At 43.1% G+C, this 14,381-nt stretch overlaps 1 protein-coding gene across 1 annotated transcript; it reads right to left on the bottom strand.

The window, feature by feature from the left end:
- Positions 1-963: 963 nt before the first annotated feature.
- Positions 964-14,338, bottom strand: ANAPC5 (anaphase promoting complex subunit 5). Its single transcript, XM_030460421.1, has 17 exons — positions 14,069-14,338; positions 13,873-13,952; positions 12,864-12,973; positions 12,530-12,725; positions 11,269-11,335; positions 10,200-10,301; positions 9,005-9,195; positions 8,063-8,144; positions 7,258-7,347; positions 6,187-6,368; positions 5,567-5,702; positions 5,245-5,319; positions 4,357-4,478; positions 3,114-3,221; positions 2,462-2,609; positions 1,688-1,850; positions 964-1,297 (listed from the first exon to the last, which is right to left on the bottom strand). The coding sequence occupies exons 1-17, from the start codon at positions 14,270-14,272 to the stop codon at positions 1,083-1,085; spliced, it is 2,271 nt and encodes a 756-aa protein (XP_030316281.1). The 5' UTR covers positions 14,273-14,338; the 3' UTR covers positions 964-1,082.
- Between the last annotated feature and the right edge of the window lie 43 nt (positions 14,339-14,381).

Below are 14,381 nucleotides of genomic sequence, written 5' to 3'. Positions count from 1 at the left end.
CCTAGTTCTCTGCCAACAGCCACACTGCAACCCTAATGAATAAGATGCATGAACTAGCACTGGACTACTTTCTTTTTGATTGTATCTTAGAGATGCTCTCTTCCTGCCTTACCCAGCAGAGCCACGTTTAGGTCTGGCCTTGCTTTCTTGTTGCTAACGATGCCACAGTTTAATCCAGCACTTCCTGGCAGGGTTATCTCCAAGTGTTTACACACTAATGAAGTTCATAGTCACACAGTGAAAGGTCTGGCACCCTCACCTACAAGGTTCACCCACAAAAGTTTGACCCTCACAAAAGTGCAACCCCAACTGCCTTGAAATCCCACCCTAAATCCCAGGTGAACATTTCTGCCAAAATGAGGATGTCATTGCTGGAAGTCAACATCAGTGAATCCCACGAGTTTGTTAATTCACCTGTGAAACCAGAGCAGGTAACTCACACAAAGCACCTACAGGGGGACAACTGCAACAGGAACATTCCAGCTGAGCTGGGGCTTTTGTTCAGCACTCTTCTCTTTGCTGCTCAAGGACACAGGTAGCAATGTGGGGACTTTGCACCATTAGACCTCTCCAACTGAATCCTTCTTTTTCCCTTCTGCCAGCACCATCTGTTTCTCCAGAGTAAACAGTGAGTGTAGACAGGTTAAAGGCAAGGACATCTTTTAAATGACTTCCCATTCCGTGCCACTTAAAACAAGCACAAAGGAGCTTTGCCTGCATTTTCCACTATTTTTTATACCCTGGTGTTCATAAAGCCAGCATTGATTCTGAAAATGTCACTACTAAGAACAGATATTATTTCATCGTGACTGTGCTGCTCCCCTCAGTGTGTTTATAATGCAGTCAAGAGACTCCTTTCTTTTTTGTCCCCATTCAATTCTTAATTTCAAGTACAAAATAAAAGTGGGATGAGTGGAAACCTGTGTTTTCCCTTAAGTCATTACAAAGGAAATGCAAGTTTTTTTCAATAGAAGACCATGATTTATTGGCAGTTTGAAACACGGATGACTGAATATAATAAAAAGACATGAAAAAAAATAAAGTAACAACAGGAAAACAAACAAATCTCATCTTTAAATGCATTACTTGAAGGAATTGATTAAAGGGACACCATGTGCTGGCAGCTCCTGATGCAGCTGACGGAACAACATGGCACATTTGTTCCTTTCCTGGGTCTTGCCTAGGGTGTGGAAGAGTCGGGCTTGGAAGTAGAGAACATCTCTGAGCTGCTCCTTGCAGTCCACTTTGGCAAAGTAAGTCTTGGCTTCATTTAGATTCAGGATAGCAGATTCCAAAGCTGGGGGAAGAAAGGGGTCAGTCATACTTAAAATAATATCACAACAACAACTCCAAGCAATACAGCTCAATCTTAAGGAGCCCAGTTATAAATTCCTCAGTTTTTCAAAACAATTTGTGTCTTAGCAACATGGTCTTTGAGCTGGTTTCTGTTATTCAGCCAGTGCTGCAAAATACAGTTGTGCAAGTATGCAGATAAACAGAAGTCCATTTTAAACACTGCATGTGTTGAATAATTCCAAATGGATTTTGCTAACTGGTAACTGGGTAACACTCTGCAGTATCAATTTAAACCTTTTTAACAGTGCAGCAGGACTCCAGTATATACACTGGCTTGCACCTCTTAACTTCTGAGAAGAGTTTCAGTGAGGAACACTCCCCTTCATCTTACCTTCAATCTTCTTTTGTGGAGTGTAGGAAGCTGCAGAAGCCACCTGACATTTGGCCACCAAGAACATGGCACAGCCTTTGTCCAGGACAGCTCCATGGGCCAAGACAGGTTCTATTGCCATGTGCAGAATATTCAGGGCTTGCTCAGGAATGCCAAGGATCAGCTGAAAGAGAAATACTTGCTGGTCTAATCCTGGAATCCACTAGTCAGAGCAGCTTCTTCTGAGAAGACCAACACAAACCACATCTATTTCTAATAATGCAATACACTACAAGGCTGTAGGGTTTTCCCCATAATCTTCTTTAGAAACAAAACTTATTAGTAGAAATGAGCTGCTTCTGGAACAAGTAGGCATGGCTCCTCCACCAGACAGTGCTGACAACCACATCTCTTGCCAGCATAGAATAAACCAAATAACTTAACTCCATTATAGGCATTACTTGTGATTCTAACACTAACTGTGCTACTAGGAAGCCAAAATACTAGCAGAAAAAAAAATGGATAAATGAAGGCTGGGCCAAGTTATGCTTGCATGTATATATATATATATATATATATATATATAAAGTAACTACGTATGATAGTGATGGATAGGAAACTCAACTTCTATTGATTTCCTCAGAAGAATTTACATTTAGAATATACTTCTTCAGAATCACCAATCTTAATTCCAACAATTTTGTGCTCTTAAATCTCATAGGAGTACAACCAGCATCCGGATCCCCAGAATAAATGTTGCCCTTACAGCCCTGTGAAAACACAGATCAGACATACCTGGGAGAAAGCCAAATTCAGCACAGTTTCAGAAGCCAAGTACTGGAGACTGTATTCTCGAGAGAGGGCAAGAGCCTGGAGCAGGACAGGCAATGCTATGGTGTGACAGGAAGCTCTCCAGTAGAGCTCTGCTATTGACAGCAGCACACTGAGCAAAACAGGGAGAAAAATGACAAACGTTTTCTTTTGATGAAAGATGTCCACTTGTTTCCCAAATAATTATCCCATCCATGATGGCACTGCTTTTACTATGAATTTCATTACTGCATAAACTTTAATCACACCCCTAAGAGGAGATGCCACTGATATATGGAAGATTAAATAACACTGTCACTACTCTGAAGGTCAGCACAATGTAAAGTTACACACCAAAATTTCTATTTCCTACTTATTTTGGATGCAGCATTTCCTTTTCCCATAAGCCTTCACATAAATCTAAAATAAGTTTAATACCTTTTAGTTTCCACATTAAAAACTACAATACTCTGAGGATTCCTCCATACCATGATTGATAAAACAAAATTATTTTCTAATCTCCAAATCAAAAGAGATAATCTGAGTCCTAGTGAATTGTCTGCACACAGACAATTGAAATGGCTGATTCTAATCACTGCAAAGTGGTTTTAATACTCTGAAAATGAAACATTCTTACCTGATCACCATCTCTGTGTTCTTGATTTTCTGGCAGTGGACCAACAATTTCTGCAAAAGTTTGTGTGCCTCTGACATTTGATTTTGGGCTTTCAATACAATGGCTTTTCTGCCGTGGTAGAAAGAAAACATCACTGATCTGATTTTTGATTTTAGATATAATTCTGCTCTTCAGAACACAGTAAAATAAGTCTGTATATTGTGACCTCTGTTAGTTGTCACTGTGGACATTCTGACAGAGTGCACACTGGATGTGCACACCAGCAGGGAGAAAAACAGACATCTCAGACTCCAGCTGGGCAACTCACAGGTAGAAAGGATCAAATTCATAAAACAGCTTTAGACAGAAAAAAGGGACTGCCAAAACCAAAGGCCTAAAAGGCAGCAAAAGTGGGAAGACATGCAAGCTAAGAAGCACAAGCAATTATCTGTGAGAAAAACAGGGAGGGGGGTAAAGCAGCTAAAATCTGCTTGAGCTAACAAGGGGACAGAGTGACAGGAAAAGAGCAAGAACAGGGAAATGAAACCCAAATCCACAGCAGCAGGGGATGTGTATGAACACCCTGAACATAGACACTGAGTAGAACACATAAAGATCAGAGAAATCACAAACAGTCCAGTTGAAGGACAAGCATCAGGTCCCACAGCTTGAACACTGATCTTCCAGCTTACAAGCACTGGCTGGTTTTGGGTGTTTTGCCTCATTGAAAAATCAACAAGAAATTGCTTTTATCACTAACTTGGTTTTCATACTCACCAAATAACAAGTTCTAACCCTATTTCTGACATGTCATTCTCACTTAGAAACAAGAACACATCAAGGTGAAAGAAAAATCCTATTGTCCCATTTCTAGAAACGGGGACACAGATGAGCTCAGAGAAGGGCAGAGATCCCAAGCTATTTGACATAAAATTCTGCTTTGTGCTTAGGTTCAAGTATAGGTACCCCAGCAGATTCTGAAGAAGTGTTTTGTGTTCTCACAATCCACCTACAGCTCTAGAATAACACCAACTTCAGCAGTGCTATTCCAGTTCTTAAAATGGCCAGAGAGACAACCAGAAATTGCTACTGCAGGACATATTCTTAATGGAATAAGCACTACAAGGTGAGATAACATGACTGTAATTAGTTTTGGAAAGGAAGGAACATGTAAGCACATGTGACTGCCAGCAACCATTTTGTCAAGTTTTTCATTACCTTCAGGGGACACACCTGGAGTGTGTGCAGATTCCTGGTTTCTTACCTGTACACACCTTCAATGCTGTTCAGTGCTGTAATTCCTGCTACAAGAGAATCTGCTGTATGATATCTGCCATCATTCATGGCTCTTTCAAACTGTATTTTCTGATCAAACAGCATCCAGAGCTAAACAAAGAACAACCAGGAACAAGTTTTAGAAGTTGTGCCACCTTATTTTCTAACTCCAAATTAGAATTTACTTTTTTCATGTGGATATTTCATGTCAAGACACAACTAACCCCACTGCCCAGTTTCTGGATTCACTACATTAATGCCCTCAATGGAAATGTTCTGACTGGATCTGGAAATATTCTAACTAATCTATTCTGGATTAATATTTCTAAAGATCACCTATTTGACTGCATTTTAAGTTAAAAAGCTCTTTTAAATCCTTACTAATGCTTGGAAACAGGCTTATTCTGTAGTGAAAAGAAAAGGCCCAAACTTTATTTAATGGAAACTTGAACACTCCAATGTAAACACTATCCTACAGTCACACAAAAACCTGCTCATTCTCTCAGTTATTTCTGGTCTGTAATATATCAAAACAAGCAGCACTAATGAAACAGAAGGTTGAAGCTCCAAACCAGTGCAGAGCATTTAATTCCTACATGTGCTCATTAATAAGATGTATATTCCTCTGCCAATGACATTCCTATTTAAACAGGTTTTTCTTAGGAGGCTACAGTGAGATGTCTCAAAAGACTGAAAACAGAGGCACCTTTTTCATGCTCTTGTAGAAAAGTCTTTGCCACTAAGTGAGGTCATGAGCCAAGTGAATTAGCAATTGTGTAGCAGAAGGCATAAAGAGGGAAGAATTTAGATGCAATGGAATTCAAATCCTAGTGAATAACAGTTATATGATTTACAGGCTACATTATAAATATTCTACCTGTGCGTGCTGACTATTGGGAGGAAATCTTTCCTTAAGATGCTTCAGTATCTCAGAAGCAGCTGCAAAGTACCCCTGAAACACAGAAACAGCACTTGATGAACATGCACTGGGGAAAGCACCACTCCCCTTTATTTCAACACAACCTTCATGGAAAGAACTTGCTAAGCAAAACCCCTCTATTTTCTTTGCCCCCAGTGCAGACATTAAAGGCAGAACAAAGCACAAGTCAAGCCTCCCATTTTCTGTCAGTAACACCCACACGTCCTCTCGCCCAAATGACATTTTGTGCAACCAGCTACAAAAAAAACCAACCCCTCACCTGCTCTGCATGTAGCTCAGCCAGGTGACACAACACTACAGCAAAGGACTCAGTGTTGTTCTGCTGAACACCCACGTTCACGGCCTCCAGACTGTTCATGCTCAGCAATGTTTGGGCTTGTTGAAGTGCCATGGTGCTTGTGCAAGAGAAACATCTTTAAGCTTTCAAGCAACAGCCAACCACCATTTTTAATTTCTGATCTTGTTATGACAACATTTTTTGAAATGAAAACTTGTATAAAAAATGAAACAAAACCTGCTCTGTGTCCAGGAACCTGCTCTGAGTCCAGGAACTCTGGACTATGCAGGCAGATCAAGCAATACATACTGGAAGCTGCAACAGTCTAACCACAGAGATGCTGAAAATGGGAGCACAGGAACAATTTATGAACCATCTGCTGCTACTAAATGGAAAGTGAATCTCTTCTCCAGTGTGAGTTTGAAAGGAGCACAAGAGGATGGAAATTACTGCACTCTGCCTGTACCAAATCACAGTCTGATTGCTTTGTTTCAGTGCACTGGAGGGACAGTCACTTGTTACACCTATATAAATCACCCCAAATGCATGATGTGCTAACAAGTACCCTGAGCTAACCCCAGAGTTCAAAAGAAACAAGATACCTGCGGCCATACAGCCTCCAAATGGCAGTTTTCTGTGCTAGACTGATATCAATAAGCTCTGACAAGCTGTGTTTCCAGTGCAACAGATCAGAATCTTTTAAAGCATCCATTAGTTTGTTGGCAGCCTTTCCTGCAAAAGCTCTTTGCTGAACCAAGGACTGTATGCCCAGGGAAGCAAGATACTGGGAAGGAAAAGGGAAAAAACAATCAGCATTGAAAGACAATAGAGTACACTACATTTGCAAATTGCAAGAGTTCTAAATGAAGAAAAGAACCCCAAAGGAATAAGGTGTGATGTTACTCAGCGCAGACAAAGGAACACAGCTCCAGGCATTTCTTAAAATACCCACTTATGCACACCCACACATATGTGAATCCCATTTTGTTAGATGTGAAAGGTAATTTCTGCTCTTCCACACAGGACTTGTACCTCGATTTCTCTACTGAAAAAATATGTGGAAACACAGAGCCTGCCCTCCCCTTCCCCACCAAGTGGCCATGTCTGCTCTCATCTCCCAAAATCAGCAATTTAGCTTCTTTTAGAACAGTTCTCTTAACAAAGAGATTGCAAAAAGAAGACAGAACTAAACACTAACAGCCAACAGATTCGGGGCACAAAAGTATCTAAGGGGTGGGCTGCCTTGCAAGATTTCACAGCTGGGACAGAGCAGAACAAGTAAACATGTGTTCAAAGTCCTGCCAGAGCAATCAGCACTGAACTTCAGGGAAAGTGGAGGCATGAGAACCTCCCTTGAGCACCAGCAGATTGCACTGTGGGCCTCAGGCCAAAATGGTGCATGGGGCCAGGGTAGTAACCACAGGGAGTTCCTCTGCCTGAAAAACAAACAAGCAAGGAGGAAAACCAGTAAGCCTTGCACTAAGACACTGGCATTAAACCAATTAACTCTGGTTTGTTAACACAAAGAGTAAAAATATTAGAAGTAGGGAGATTCTGGAGTGTTAAAATACATTTGTTTAAATGAAATTGCTTATTTTGAACCCCGTTGTGCCCACTCCTCTTGCCATGTGTTTGTCCTAGCACAAAGTTAAGGGTGAGGGTGTGGGACTCACCGGCAACCCAAAATGTAAAGATTTGTTCACAGAGTGCTCCAGCAGAACACAGCTGTCAAATATCTTCTGCTCCAAGATGTACAACCAGCTCTAGCAAGGGGAAAAATGAAAATATCATTGCAAATAGTTAATGGCTGCAGCACTCCTAACTTCTTTGATCACACAGAGTGCACAAAAAACTCACTGGAAACACAAACCAGTCCTAAGAATTAATGTGACATGAAGGAAACTTCTCTCAAATGCTGCACAGCAGGAGGTACCACAAGTGCAGCTGGGCTGGGACACTGGTGTGGCAGCAGGCAGCACTGGAGGTTCAGAGCAGTGCACACAAAACCTGTTACCCAGTGACCTGTGGCAAGCAGTAGCTCAGGAGTGTGATACCATCGGTGCCAATTCATTACAATTAATGTTAATTACAGAAGAAAACACAGAGGAACCTAAGTCTTCCCCTCTTCCTTTTTGTTTGCTCTAAAGAATGCTGTTTACTCTTTAAAAACCTTACAGACAATATAGAGGAAGTTTAAGACACACTTTGTATCTTTAAAACACACAAGACTAAACTTGGGAGGGGAGATCTTTGTACTCTGAGGTTCTGAGTTGTAACAAAACCATCCCAAGATCTTCCTACAGTTGGGGGCTCTGGGAGACTCATCTGCCAGGAGCAACATCACCCCACTGCTGGACAGTTGTGTTTTAAATTCTGAAGCATCTGAGATACTGCTGTAAAAGCAGTTCTGCAACAGCTCCCTGAGAAAAGGTAAGACAGACAAAGGTAAGTGAGCCTCCATTTCAGCTCAGCTCTTACCAGGCAGTGCTGCAAGCAAACGTGGTCATTAGACTCCTGTGCAATTCGGATGGCTTCCTGGAGAGCAAGTTCAGCCTGTTGGCTATCAGCAAAAAAAGGGAGAACACATCAGCATTCCCACAGTGCTCAAAAGACAGCAGTAGGATAGAGAGGAATATTGATCTCAGTTATGCATATTGCACTCAGGAGATAATTCTGGTTTGATAGACTGCTGAGAAAGCCTCTACTTTCCTCCTAGCACTTCAATATATTCTAGTCCTGAGGGCAATAAGCAAGAGGGCATCTGCAAGCCACTGTGTAACCCCCTCAGTGGGCTGTCAGAAGATCTGGCAAGATGAAGTATCTGCCTGTGTAGAAAAAGCTGTCAGTCCCCATGCTGCAGATGTCCTTCCCATCTCCAGTCCTTTCACATGATGCAGCCAGGCAGCAGTCAATAAATGGAAACCACATATGGAGATGGGTAAGGCAGCTCTGTCAATAAAGTAACACCCACCCCTATGGCATTTTAAAATTAAAAAGAGCTCAGCTGGCTGCTTTTTTTTATTATTAATTCTTTTTCCATTTCATCAGCTCAATGCTGATTTGAATGTTAAGAGAAAAACAAGCCCTCTTTCTTGAGAATATTGCTGAAAATAGGTAATCACGTCCACTGAGGTCATGGAAATGTAGCAACCAAGAACTTAAATACCAGGGAAACAGTTGCAACCCAACACAGGCACTCCTCTCCTCTTGCCCTGCTCAGTTATTATGGAAACAAAATAAAAACTCACCAAAACAAATCCAGATTCCACGAAAAACCCAAACCCCAATTATTATCAAAGTAGAGAAAGTCCCTTTTCCAGAACACCTAGATTTTCAGAACGACCAAAACTTCTATCAATCAGCACTGGGGAGATGCAACAGGAGGAAATCTCAGCTGGGTGATACAATGTAGTAACTTACTAATGGCCAAACCGACAGTGCAGAGCAGCCAGGTTGAGGGCAGCGTATCTGAGGCTCCGGCCATAACCCTCATCCCCGTTGCTTTTGCTTTCTGCTCCAGTGAGAATCAAGCGGTCGAAATAATGGAGGAGGCTGTGGGTTGAACTGAAGACATCCTGCACTCTGAGGCTGTTCAAGTAGCTTAAATAATGCTAAAAATCAAAGGGAAAGAGGTTTTAACTAGGCAGAACTATTAGAATGAAGTTTTAATGTGCATCTTCTTAGAATGAAGTTTTAATGTGCATCTTCTTCCTGAGTGCCTCAGCAGCGCAACACGAACGGCCAGGGAAGTGGTTGATGAGAAGCTGCAGCACCACTGGTATTACCTGTGAAGAATTTCTGTAAATCCTGGATAAAACTGGCTGTTTTCCAGAACAGGATCTTCCACGTGGTGTCATATAAGCCAAGATCTGGCTGCCAGAATTATCCCACCCAGTCTGAGACCTCTACAAGTGTGGAATCCCTGTATTTACACACTAAGCAAGAGGGGTTGGATGGAGAGATCACTCCCACTGTGTCTGCACTCAGGGAGACACTGAGAAGCACTTTTGAGGATACATCTCCAAAGGAGAGCAAGGAAAATCCTGTCAGCCTCAGCCCAGGGTTACTGGGAGAAGAGTTATTGGCAGGGAAGAATTGACTAAGAACTCATGAGACTTGCTCAGGAATAAGTTGTGGAGGAGCAAGGCAAATGCTCTCAGCACAGGTCTGGAAGCAGCTCTCAAGGTGAGTTGCCTACTGCTTTTAGTATAAATTCCTATGAAGCACCAGAGGTAAATTGAGCATCAGTAACCAAAACCAACAGATATTGCACTTATTGGTGTTTCTTAAACTGTGGGAGGACAAGGTCGGAAATTTCTTGGGAAAATGTACATAAAGGAAATAATTTTTAGATTTAGTTCAGCAAGAATGAACTCAAAGTCCCACCAAAATTAAGAGGATTATATCTGTGCATAAAGCCAGACATACTTGGTTTAATTAAGGTTTCTGTACCTTCAGGAGTTTCAGTTGGAATTACTAAACATTTACATGCAACGCAGTCACAATTCTATCATCTGCTTACACTTCAATACAGAATAAACTGCTCCCAAATAATCCCATCCTAGAGATAAGAAATCCCTTTACAACCATTTGGGATGAAGAAAAAGATACTTACTGCTTCAGCAAAGTCTGGATTAAATTTTAACAAGTTGTTCAATTCCCTTTGTAAAGATGCTGGAGTAAGAGCCTTTGTTTCATCATTTTTTAATAAAGAAGCCTGGAATAGAGATTGAAAACTAGAAGTAAGATAAGGAACTCAATCTGGAGGGTTACAAATGCCTTCTGATACACACTTGTCAGTTTGTTATCTACTTGGAGAGAGCATTAAAGATGATTTTGTAACAGCTCTGTCTCCTGTGACACTGAAATTTCAGTGGCAGTTTTATTCTACACTGAATTCCAGCATTCACTTTCCAGAGAGTAGGGAGACCAAGTAAAGGAAAAGCTCATCCAAAGAACTGTTTAAAGGTATTTAAAGAATTCCATTTCAGTTTCTCTTTGAAGAGCTAATGCAAAGGAACACTCACTGGAAATACATCCATCTCTTCACCAAAAAAATTCTAAAAACCAGAAAAATAAAAAAAAATTAAATCCATAGCTTGATTCAGCAAGTAGGTTGTTAACAAAAATTACACTAATCCAGTTACTAGAATAAGCATTACTGAATATTGAATAATAAAAAGACTTCACATTACAGAACCCACCTAAACATCCCATTTCCTCCATAATACCCTAATTAGAAAGTGGAACAGAGAGCCTGTGGGGCCTCTGGGGCCACTGAGAGGTGCAGCTGTGTGTGTGCTGAGTCCTTCTGCTGCAGGCAACTGCAGACAAATCAATCCAGGGCCAGTTATTGATCAGCTGAACACCTGTGCCCAGTTGCTGGGGGGATCTGAGAAGAAACTTTGAACTTATACACCATTTCATACACATTTTTAATGATGTGGGGTAAAATGATAATGAGGCAGAACTGAAGCAACCTCCTCAGAAACAAAATCATCCTCTGGGGTGCATGCCCAGCTAAACACCCTGAGCCCCAAGTGCTCACACTGAGCAACTACAAGCAAGAGAGCAACCAATCTTCAACAGATCTAAGAAAATATCAGATTTGACACCATGGACAAAACTGAGGGTGAAATCCATGTTATGGATCCTTTACCCAACTGTATTCAGAATTAACATACCTGCTGAGAAAGAAAATACTCTGCTTGTTTCTGGGAAAGAGGTCCACTGCAAGATATCTCTTCTTCCCTGATAAAAAGCACTCTGATTTAGAAACATGGGCAATGAAGGACAAGACAGTACATTTTATCAGACATTCCACACTTCTACTTTATAAAGCTTTATGAGCTATGACAGCTCAAAGCTTGAAAAGAGACTAAAAGGAGAAAATAAAGAGTAAAATCTACTACATCCAAGTTAGGAATCCAAATGATTCCACAGTTTAGTTGTAATCTTCAACCTGCAGAATTTGGGCAACATGAATCTTACCCTAAGCAGATACAAAACTCAGAGAAGACCAGCAGGGTAAAACATTTGGAGTTGACATATTCCAGTGGTTTTCCTGGTTTTCCTTTCTCCTGAAGACAGTCACAAGGAAATGAACTGGCACTCTGGCCACATCATCACCCCCAAAAGCAGCTGTTGTGCAGGAACAGGCAGAAGTGTTTCCCATGGACAGACAACACCTCCAGCACACAGCCAGGCTGCCCAGGCTGTTAACTGACTGACTGACTCATGCTGCAGCAGAACATCCAAGTTTTTATCAGGAGGGTTCAGAACATACATTTCCAACATATGGATACACAAAATGCTTTGGGGATTATCCTTACAGGAGAGCAGATGCTTAGTAGGTGAAAAGCTTCACTTTTTGCTTCTCATTGTTTTAGGTAAATCAAGGTGAGTCTTTTATTGGGCAAAAGGAGAAACCAAACCCATGGAGTTCAAGTTTTCCTTAGCAAGCAATCTTTCCTCCCTGGAAGCAGAAGCAGCCTCTCCAACAGCTTTCCCACATCCCACTCCAGCAGAGCCAGAGAAGCCACTCAGCAGTGGGCTCTGCAGCAGGGAACCGTGGGCAGCATCCCGGCCTTCAGCCTCTGACTCCCTGAGCCAGCAGGAGGGGGGCACCGCCATCTTCTAGGAGACGCTGAGCAGAGCCACTGCCGCTTCCAAACGTCACCACACGGTGGCACCAAGGAAACGGAGAGGCCACCGAGCTCAGCGGGCGGGAATGGGGCTCAAAAATTAAAGGATTCGAGTACACTGCATCTCGAAGTCACCCTGAAGTCACTAGCGACAGGACATGCACAGGACCTGTCTGGAGCATTCGTGGAGTTTGGAAGGTTTAACCTTGAGCTGAAGTTGACTTTGATGTGCACAGAGCTAATCTGAAATCAGATTAATTCTCTTTAAAAAGTGGGAAAGACTTTAAAATCAATGTATCACCTTAGAGGTACATCGAGTTCTTCTTTCTCCATTTTCCCCTCCAGTTCCTCCGTGTTGGTCAGCTCCATTTCACTCTCATCCATTCCATTTTTCTTCTCATCATTTTGGAAGTACTGCTGGAGTGCAGTGTAAAGTTTATAAACCTGACTAAAAGAAAGTTTATTGTATGCCAGGATCATGTGGCGCAGAAATAAACCTGCAAAGGGAAACATCTGTCATGACAATCACCTGTGAGGCTGCTGCTGCTGCAGAGAAGAGACAAGAAATCATAATAACCAGGAGCTGAGCTGACAGATACCCCACCAAATGTGGTTTATGGATAACAAGTAGTTACCTACTACACTTGTTTTATGGACTTCTGGCTCTGTCCCTGAAAAGGAGTCGGAAAGGTCATCAAAAAATTGTTCCATGTCTTTCAGTTCTCCTTCTGCCATAAGTTTTAACCTAAACAAGGAAAGAAAACCACATTTTAAAGATATTCCTATCATGCATCGGATAAAATATTCTATTTAAGGTATAGATGGAAGAGCAAACACAAACAAATGGCAGGGAATTTATTGGGCCCAGAAGGTTTTTCTACTCAGCAGCCAAATCAAAAGATATTAATAATAATAAGCCAAATAATAACCAGGCTTTTCTTTGGCTTTTAAAAGTTCTTTTAATAAGGAGAACAATTAGAAAAGTCTGTCATTCTTCTAGCAGAGCAATTAGGCACCCAAAATAGACTGAGCTTTAACTCCTGCTGTTTAGTGACTTGGCTCATGTGAAAACAGCTCCTCTGTACCACAGGAGGTTTGGAACAGATGGCCCCAGCTTCTGGTTGCTGTTCCTGTCAGAACTTGTTTGTGAGGACTTGGAAAACTGCAGAACTGCACTTTTTGCTCCAAACTCCTGACTTTTTAAACTGTGCATCTACACATTTCAGAGCACTTCCTCACAGATCTCAGAGCAGGGACAGACAATGCTGAACACATCCCCAGCTTCCTCATCTTCCACAGAACTCACCTTCCCAACACCACGCACACAAATTGCAGGAGGGAAGGGATGCACTGAGCCATGGGAGCAGCTGCTCAGCCCCCTGCAGCAGGGCAGCCCTGTGCCTTCCCACGATCAGAGAATGTTTTAAGTTCCAGGAAACCTCACAGCTCATCCAGCCCAACCTCTGACCAACGCCACAGCCAAGTCCTAAACCCTCTCCTTAGGGATCAGCTCCCAGCGCCGTTTAAATTCCTCCAGGGCCGGTGACTCCCCCCCCTCTCCTGGGCCCTCCCAATGCCTTCCAGCCCCCTCCCCGAGCCCGCCCTCCCGGTTTAAGTGCGGGGAGGGGAGGCCCCGGCGCTCACCTGATGTGCACGGAGCTGGCCAGGTGCGCGCAGCACTCCTCGATGGCCTTGCGGAGCCGTGACAGCGGCATGTCAGGACCCTGGGGAAGGAGAGCGACATACATATCGCGACACACCACGACACAAACGCCTCCCGGGGGTCACCCCCCCTCCCTTTCTCCCTCCCCTCAGGGCCAGGCTCACGCCCGTTCTCCACCTGCAGCAGCGGCAGCAGCAGCCGGTTGAGGCGCCGCCGCTCCAGCAGGCCCAGCTGCGTGCCGGTGCGGCCCAGCTCGCTGAGGAGCACCAGCAGCGCCATTTTGTAGGGGGTGACCCAGTCCTTGATGCCGAAGACGTTGGCGTGCACCACGCCGTTGGTCATCATCGGGTTGAAGTACAGACTCTCGTGTACGCTCGCCATGGCGGCGCCCGCCGCGCCGTCTCCCGGGAAACACCCCCGACCCGCCGGCCAATCGCCGCCGCCGCTTCAATCACGTGAGCGCCGCCGCGGCCAATCAGAGGCGGGTGTG

This window comes from Calypte anna, chromosome 15, assembly GCF_003957555.1.
Source record: "Calypte anna isolate BGI_N300 chromosome 15, bCalAnn1_v1.p, whole genome shotgun sequence".
Taxonomy (NCBI): domain Eukaryota; kingdom Metazoa; phylum Chordata; class Aves; order Apodiformes; family Trochilidae; genus Calypte; species Calypte anna.
Note: the sequence above shows the minus strand (reverse complement) of the source record. Positions and strands in the feature narration are given on the sequence as shown.

Coding starts and splice junctions, on each gene's coding strand:
- ANAPC5 (XM_030460421.1), bottom strand. CDS start 14,272: ATGGCGAGCGTACACGAGAGTCTGTACTTCAACCCGATGATGACCAAC. Junction 11,336..12,529: donor GAACTCGATGTACCTCTAAG/GTGATACATTGA, acceptor GCTTTTTATCAG/GGAAGAAGAGATATCTTGCA. Junction 7,348..8,062: donor TTTGCTTGCAGCACTGCCTG/GTAAGAGCTGAG, acceptor TCCCCTTGCTAG/AGCTGGTTGTACATCTTGGA.